General features: G+C 46.9%; 1 protein-coding gene across 1 annotated transcript in view; it reads left to right on the top strand.

Moving 5' to 3' along the window:
• Positions 1–8,868, top strand: part of Adamts17 (ADAM metallopeptidase with thrombospondin type 1 motif 17) — a 302,714-nt gene that overhangs the window by 265,764 nt on the left and 28,082 nt on the right. Inside the window, exon 20 of the mRNA XM_005357779.2 lies at positions 8,040–8,244. Within this exon, the coding sequence (XP_005357836.1) occupies positions 8,040–8,244 (205 nt within the window). The remainder of the gene's footprint in view (positions 1–8,039; positions 8,245–8,868) is intronic.

Below are 8,868 nucleotides of genomic sequence, written 5' to 3'. Positions count from 1 at the left end.
GAAGTCAGGCCCAGGATGTGAAAGTCAGCAGACACCAGTTGCCGCTGGAGGTTTTAGAGTAAGGAAATAGCATGACAGAGCTGTTTCCAGGGCTAGCCTGAAGTGTAAAGAGATGGACTCTGAGTTGCTGTACTTCAGGTGACATGGCTGTGGACATGGGGAGAAGGAGCCACATTTGAGATCTCCTCAGGGGTTGCCTTGGTAGGATAGAACAGTGTCTTACATGTGGTAAGAAAATAATTCAAGCTGAGCCCTTTCTCCTGACTTGTCACGCCTGGGCTTTGTAACCACACACACACACACACCTACGCACCACAGCCATGGCAAGACTTCCACTGCACTACCACTGGCAGCCAGACCAGCAGGGGTTAGGGGTTCAGGGTAGAGCATTGGAGGCGCGGCATCCTCAGAAGCATATTTTCACATGTTCTTCTATGGATGTGTGTATGTGTGTGTGTGTCTGTCTGTCTGTCTGACTTGGGGTGTCTGTCTATCTCTAGGAGGAATATGTATGTCTGTCTGTTTCTGTCTCCATGTAGTGTGTGTATGTGGTGTGTATGTGTATGGTATGTAGGTCTGTGTGTGATATAGATAGTGTGTGTGTATATAAGTGTATGCATTGTATGCATGTATACATGTTTGTGTGTGAGTGTGTGTGTGCCAGCAGAGGCTACAGGCAAGCATTAGATGTTTTCCCTCCACTTTATTTTCTGAGGCAGGGTCTCTCTGAGTCCAGAGCTTGCTGATTTGGGTAGACTGTCTATGCTGGACTTACTGCGATTCTCTGGTGTCCTCCTCCCTGCTCTGGGAACAATAGGAGCATGCCACCGTCATACCTGTATTTCAATGTGGGTCCTGGGGGCAAAACTCAGGTCCTCGTGTTTGTGTAGCAAGTACTTCATTGTCTGAGCCATCTCCCCAATTCCAGGAACCATAGTTTCTGTTTTGTTTTGTTTTTTTTAATAAAAGAAGTTCATGGTTACTGAAGAACCAAAGACTGGACCGAAGGGAGTGTGATCTGCTGTACAGAGGAGCTGGAGAAACAAGACCATGGTTAACAGCCACAGCCCAGGGAGATCAGGAGGCAAGCAGAGGAAAACAAGGAGTAGCTGTCAGGGTCACAAGTGTCCTGCCATCTGCACTGAGGTTTGTGGTGACGTGCCATGCTCACCAGGCACCCTTGTTCACTGTAGTCAAGTGAAAAGGTCGGCGCTGCCCAATGCCAACCACTGACTCAGGGCTGAGATCTCCAGGCACCAGCTGTGTCCACATGGCTCCACCCTGCTTGTCTGTCACCCTGGGTGGACTTTTCAAGTCCACCACCCACATGGCCTCTAGAAGCCATGATCACCACTTCTAACATGGTGGCAGATTAACAGGCACCAGGGAGTCAAACTAGACCAACAAGCCATCGCTTTGGAGTGTTGTTAAGGAGACGGGCTGGCTTTGGATAGATGCTCTGGGGGAGTCAGGACTGAGTGTGTGGATTGCAGGAATGGTATTGAGGCTCGGGTAGCAGACCATGAACCCCTGACCATTACAGCTGTGCACCAGAAAGAACACTTGCAGGGCACGCAGCTGGTGAGGGGTGCCTCTGATACTCCAGATCTGCAGTTGGAATAGCCCATCCCTTAAGCCCCACTTCCAGAAGCAGCTGAGCTGGCACACTCTAGCCCTTGAGAACTCCCCCTAGGAACATTGCCTGAGTCTTATAAAAATCCTGAGCTTTTTCATAGCCAAAGCAGGACAGCCACAGGGCGGAATGCTGAGAAGGTCTGCCTGCACTTTTTATGCTGAATAATTTTTGTGGAGCCAGGCATTTGGGACAGCTGTGCAGGGACCTCTGCTGGTGTTAATTGGACCTAGAGTATTCCCTGCAATCTCTGAGTTTAGGGCTTTAGTATTCCTTTCTATTGGGCGGCATTCGGTGCACACTCTGGGAAAACCATGTCTCATCATTCATCTGAAGGAACTTTGGTTGTTGTTCCTGCTAAGATTTTCAGAGCAGAATTCTTCAGGCTAACCTGTTAAGCCAACCTGAAGGCAAACATAGCATCAGTGTGTCCTAAAACCACAAAAAGTAAAAGTCAAGGAGAAAGTCATGGAGTAGTATGTATGTGACAATCACTGGAACCTTGCCTCCTTGGGATGGAAGATGGAGGCGATGCACTCCTGGCCTTTGAGGGGTTGGGTCAGAAACTCCACAGCTGCCAGCTTGGGATATTAAAGTGTAAAGTCCCAGACTGGAGGCCACAGGGCCAAATTCCTCAGCAGACACGACTTGGCCCACACAGGCAGCTTAAGGTTTTTGAGTCCAACATCTGAAAACTTAGGAGAAAGCCGTTCTCTCCATTTGACTAGCTAAGAAGGAGGAGGGCCAGTGCCAGACCACAGAGCTACATGGGGCTAGCCCCTTGCAACTGTCCCTTTCTGGTAGAAAGAGACCACTGTACAGTATCCCCAATATGAACTAAGAATTCCCATCTTATCATTAACAGATAAATCTGGCTTGGTTAATTTTTCTAGCTTTGATGGTTTGTGGACAGGAAGTGATGATAAATTGGTTTTTTTTTCTCGTTGTGTACACTAAAACTTGCCTATTTTTATGTTTGGGCAACATTTATATTTCTTTTGTGATTCAGTCCCCTAGTTTTTGCCCACTATCTGATTTGGCTACTTGTCCCCTTCCTGATTGATTTCTATGTTCCGCCTTAGAAAGAAAGGAAACGGTGATTCACGCTACAACACAGACAGACCTTTAGGACTCCGTAGGAAGTAATTGCACCACTTCTGTGAGGCCCTTGTGAATCCACAGAGGGTGTGAGCAGAGCTGTCATGGGAGAAAGGGAGATTGCTGTTTGATGAGTTGCTTCAGTTTGAGACGACAAGATGTAAGGGAGGGTGCTAGTGGTGGTAATGATAGAATTTTGTGGTTTTATTTAATATCATGGTTCTGTGGATATACAAGAGGCTAAAGTGATAAATTTTATGTCATATATATCTAACCACAATAAAAAACAAGCAGGGACACATAGTAGTAACATCTACTAAGATATAGAATCGGAAAAGATCGTGCCAGATTATTTGTAAGGATGTGGAAAATTCGGAGACTTCATACCTTGATGGTGACAACATAAAATGGTACAACTGCTTCGGAAAACAGCCTGGAACTCCTGAAGCACTGAGTGCAGAAATAATTCTGCCAGGTATACCCCAAGAAAAATGCACAAAGGTCCATCCTAGCATTGCTCACGATGTACAGAGTTGGGGTCTGGAATGCCATCGAAATCTCTGCCAGCCGATGAGTAGATAAAGGAGATGTGGCATGTCCACATAGTGGAATATTACCTGGCCATAAAAAGGAATAAAGCATAGAATTAGTACATGACCTGGATAAACTCTGAAAACACATGCTAACTGAAGGAAGCCAAATGTAATGAGTCTTGTGTCATGTGACACTCTAACTGCATGAAATTTCTGGACGTGTGTATAATCAGAAAGTAGATTAGTGCCAATTTGGGACTCAGAGGGATGGCTGCGTGTTGGGGAAGATAGATAAGGAGTCTGGGTTTCTTGTGGAAGTGATAAAAATGTCTTAGGGTTAGATGGTGATGACTTCATAATTGACAATATTGAAGAGACTCTTTCAATGAGTGAACTGTGAGCTGAGTCCTAGTGAGACTTCTAGAAGGTGGATCTTCCACTCATTAGTGAATGCCATGAGCAAGCCACTAAGCCTCACAGTGCCTAAGTCTTTCCAGCTATAGAACGGGTCAACTACATTAATCGTGACATGGGTTAGAATATTAAAGCGTATTTTAACAGAGTATCGACAGACTATTTAACTTCCTCTCTCCTCTCCCTGCTCCTCATCTTTCCACCCTTCCTCCCTGCCTCCCCACTCCCTCTTTCATTTATTCTTTGTCTAACAAAGAAGAAATAACCACAGTTGTCCAAGGGCAGCAGACATGGAAAGGGCGTAGATCCTGTCAGACACCACCTTCTCGATTTTAGGATCCAGAGGGCACAAGACTGTTTAAAGTCAGGATTCAGGGATGGAGATTGTTTCCTTCAAGAGTGCTCATTCTTGGCCATGCCAAGGGGAACATCGTGGGTTGCTGAGCCCCTCTGCAAACAGAAATGCCTGCTTTCAGGAGATCTCATATCCCCAGGCCAGCGTGACACACGTCAGATTCTCATTTCCTCTTCTAAAAAACAAATATGTGAATAATATTACTTTTCAGGGAATGGTCTATGAGAACTCATAATTCTCGAGTTTAAGTGGAGAGAGGCAGAATTGAAGCCTCATGTACAGCGACCGTAAAGGGGCCCTGTTGATTCCCCTGGGAGAGCATCCCATCCAGGCTCCTTAGGTCACCGTTGCAACGCCTCGCTGTGCCTCCTTCACACATCTGTTTAATAAAAGTGCTCTCCTGGCTTCAGAAACTATAAATGACACGTGTGAGAGCTGTCTGAGTGTTCTCAGAGTTGCTAGCTCCAGTCTGCCAGGAGGTGGGAGAGGGGCGCAGTCCTGAGCAGATGGGAGGCTCCGGGGCTACACTGCTCCTCCAGGTATTGGTTGGGTGTTAGAGGAAGGACTCTTGGCAAGACTTGGCACATCCCCTCCCCCAAGCCCACAGCATACATAGTGAACCAAGTCACAGGTGTCCTAGGAAAGACCTTGTCACCACAGTGAGGCAGAGCAAAGTGTGGGCTTTCTCTTAGCTGGCCATTCATTCCAGGGGACAGAAGTTCTGTGCCTGGGAAAATGGATTCACATCCCTGCAGGCTTCCCTATGTGCGCTAGGTGCCTTCTAGAGGTTTGGCGTGCTGTTCAAATAATATTCAAATGCCGTACTGTTGCCCCATGCACGGAGGAGCCGAAAACTCAAAGGAAGTAAGATGTACTGAGCTATAGTAGCTAGTCCTCAAGCAGAGGGCTCCTGCTATCACACCTACTCCTTCTATCTGAATCATGCAAACCTATGATGAATTAGGGGGAAATTAACTTCAGGAGACCTTGTTAACCTTGCTTCAGGATGGCCAACTAGATGTCCTTCCCAGGGGTCCCTGAAAAGCCAGAGCTGCTCTTGACAGAACCAATGTCTACATTTTAAATAATAATTACATGGTGTCTTACAGTTTCTATTGCTGTGAAGAGACACCATGACTATGGCAACTCTTGTAACAGAAAACATTTATTTGAGGTGGCAAACAGTTTCAGAGGTTTAATCCATTGTCATGCAGGCACACATGGTGCTGGCTATGTCTTGATCAAAAGACAACAGGATGTGGACCGTGACACTGAGTTATGTTTAAGCAAGAGACCTCAAAGCCCGCCCCCACAGTGACACACTTCCTCCAACAAGGCCACACCTACTCCAATAAAGCTACTCCTCTTAATAATGCCACTTCCTTTGGGGCCATTTTCTTTCAAACCACCACACATGGTCATGGTAGTGTCGGTGAGGCCTGAAGCATGGCAATCTAAGAAAAAGCCTGTGAGGTGTGAACAGTAACAGTGTTTTATAAAGAAGGGACAGGCTGTAGACACTTCCTGGTCATACAGCGAGCAAGCTGATGGAGTGAGGGCTTGAGTCTGCGTCCATTGGACCCAGGTACTATGTGCGAAACTGAGGGTATTTGGCTTCAAGACATCAGCATCTCTTGCTGTCAGATCATACATGAGTCAAGTATACCATGGATGGAAGGATGCTTCCATGACTAAAAAAGAGCCCCAAGATGGATGTGGCAGAGTACCTGTAATCACAGCTACTTGAGGGACAGGCAGGAGGAGGACTAGCTCAAAGCCGGATTGAGAGGAGCCTTCTAGCATGTTCTCTAAGACCTGCTTCCCAATTGGCTGATCTGCATGCCTCCCATCTGCCACTCTTTTGTACCTCCTCTCTCTGTGTGTCCTTTGTCACACTCCCTTCTACACTCTGTGTGCCTGACCAGACTCTTCCAATCCTCTCGACTCTTGCCTCCAATTCCAGACTCCTTACCTGACCACACCGTCAGGCCTCAGAGTAGAGTGAGAACCAATGAGGAAGGTCTGTGGAGCTGGCTATTGTGGTGTGCAGACCAGCCTCTCTCCTTTCCCCTCACTGAGCCCTGCCCTCTTGTTGTATAATGCTACTCCTGAAGAGGTCTGAACAACAGTCTACCCACCCAAAAATAGAGAATCAACTGCAGACCCAAACACAGATACCACCTGTGGTGGTTTGAATGAAAATGGCCCCCATAGGCTCATGGGAAGTAGCACTATTCGGAGGTGTGGCCTTGCTGGAGGAAGTGTGTCACTGGCGATGGGCTTTGAGGTGTTCAGATGCTCAAGCCTTTGTCACTCTTCATGCTGCCTTCAGATCCACATGTAGAACTCTCAGCTCCTTCTCAGGCACCATGTCTGCCTGCATGCCACATGCTTCCCCACCATGACAATAATGGACTAAAACCTCTGAAATATAAAACAGCCCTCCAATTAAATGTGTGCCTTTATAAGAATTGCCATGGTCATGGTATCTCTTACAGCAATAGAAACCCTGACTAAGGTACCACCAAAGCCCAGCTTGGTGAACCAGTGAGCTCATTGGTGTTACTTACATATACATGTGAGAGGGAGTTGCTTGCAGGAGCAGAATGACCCAAAGACAGCCATGTCACCAAAGCCTACCTTAGTTATGGGTGACTTCTCCAAAAGACAGGAACCAGGAACACAGCTGCAGGTGGCTCAGAAGTCTGGAGGGTATCTCTTCTGGGGAGTTTGGCCCCTCAGAGGGTGTCTCTCAGCAGTCTTTACTGCTTGTATAGCCTTGGAGAAGCCTGAGCTTTGTGTGACTGATCAGTTTTAGGAACTTCCTGAGATAAACTGTGTACTTCCTAAATCGACACAAGAAGAGAGTCTCCCTTTAGAACTAACAATCTTATGAGCTTCTCCCAAGGTAGAATGACACAGGTGCACAGGGAGAAGTCCATGTGAAGACAAAGGCAGAGACTGGGGTGTCCAAACTGCTCAGTTGTTCCCCAATACTCTGAAGCCAACAGAGGGGCCCATTCACAGGTGACTGAAACAGTGGGGGAGTAGACAGTTTTAGAAAAACATTTTCAAGTGCCATCCTCACCCCCATTTTCCAGTGTTCCACATGATGTCATCGTCACGAGTCTGGAGGCTTCTCAGGCCATGGAGAGCAGGGAGGACCTGGTCTCGGTGTACTCCTTCAGACATTGGAGACGCCTTTGTGCAGACTGTATCAGTCAGCTGACGCTGTGTTAACAAACATCACCTTGCCTTCAAACAGTGCTAGATTCTCATGTGAAGGCAGGAAACAGAAACAGCCAACCTCATAACCACATTGAAAGCGTCCCTTGAATGCGGGTTTGGAGGGATGGCTTAGTGGTTCAGAATGCTTGGTTCACATTTTATGAAGATGAGAATTTGCATCTTAGCACCCACATAATAAGCTGATTGTCTCTGCAAACACCTGTAATCCCAGCTATAGGGGGAGATGCAGATAGGAGGACTGCTGGGATTTCTGCCTTCCAACCTAGCTGAAACATTAGCACCACCCCCACCCCACCCCCGCATTCAGGAAGAGACCCTGACCCTGAAGCATAGAGGAAAAGGGATGGAATACGATAATACCTTCTCCTGGCCTCCAAACACACACACACATATATATACACTTGCACAAACACATGTACGCACATAAGTATCCTCCTGGTGTTGGGACATGACCAATTTCATGTCTCCTCACACTCCACTGAACTAAGCATGTGCTATGACAACAGATAGGTTGTATGATCCCACTACAGGGAGGGAAGGAGCAGCTGGAATATTACCTCACCTTCTGTGGGAGTGTTGTAGCAGAAAGCTTCCTATACCAAAGAGGCCATTGAACTAGATGACTGGTCAGGTCACCCTGTGTTCTGAAGCTCTGGAATTCTTTCCAGAGTTGATGACAAAGCTCTCTAGATCTTTCTCTCTCACCACTCACTCACCATCAGGTTATTTTCTTCCTGTCCTTTCTCCCTCTGGGCAGGTGGGTGGCCGGTCAATGGAGCCCCTGCTCAGCAACCTGTGAGAAGGGTGTCCAACATCGGGAGGTGACTTGCGTATACCAGCTACAGAACGGGACACATGTCACTACTCGGCCCCTCTACTGCTCAGAACCCCGGCCGACCCCAGTACAGAGCTGTGAAGGCCAGGACTGCCTGTCCATCTGGGAGGCATCAGAGTGGTCAGAGGTGAGTGCTTGGGCTTGCCACTGAGGCTGAAGCCATGCAAGGGCCTGCAGGCCTTAACACAGGGCCCACTGTGGGCTGTCTGCGCCAGGGTATCCCCACTCACCAAGTCCTTCCTGCCCCATGGTCAGCTCACAAGTGCACTCCAGTTACTTCCTTAAGCCCCATCTGAAACCGCAGCATGGCTAAAAATGGACAAACATATGTAATGGAGTTTTGAGGATGAATAGGTGTACAGCACTGGGAAAGTACAATTTGATTCCATTTCTTGTACAAAGTCCTACTCAGAGATGATAGATGGACAGGTGACAGATGATAAGATAGAAAGGTAGATAGATGATAGATAGATAGATAGATGATAGATAGATAGATAGATAGATAGATAGATAGATAGATAGATGATAGACAGATGATTGATACATAGATAGATAGATAGATAGATAGATAGATAGATAGATGATAGATAGATAGATAGATAGATAGATAGATAGATAGATGATAGATAGACAGATGAGAGATAGACAGATGAGAGATAGATAGATAGATAGATAGCTGATAGATAGATAGATAGATAGATAGATAGATAGATAGACAGACAGACAGATGATGATGATGATGATAGATAGA

This window comes from Microtus ochrogaster, chromosome 22 (genome assembly GCF_000317375.1).
Source record: "Microtus ochrogaster isolate Prairie Vole_2 chromosome 22, MicOch1.0, whole genome shotgun sequence".
Taxonomy (NCBI): Eukaryota; Metazoa; Chordata; class Mammalia; order Rodentia; family Cricetidae; genus Microtus; species Microtus ochrogaster.
This window is presented reverse-complemented; position numbering and strand designations above follow the sequence as displayed.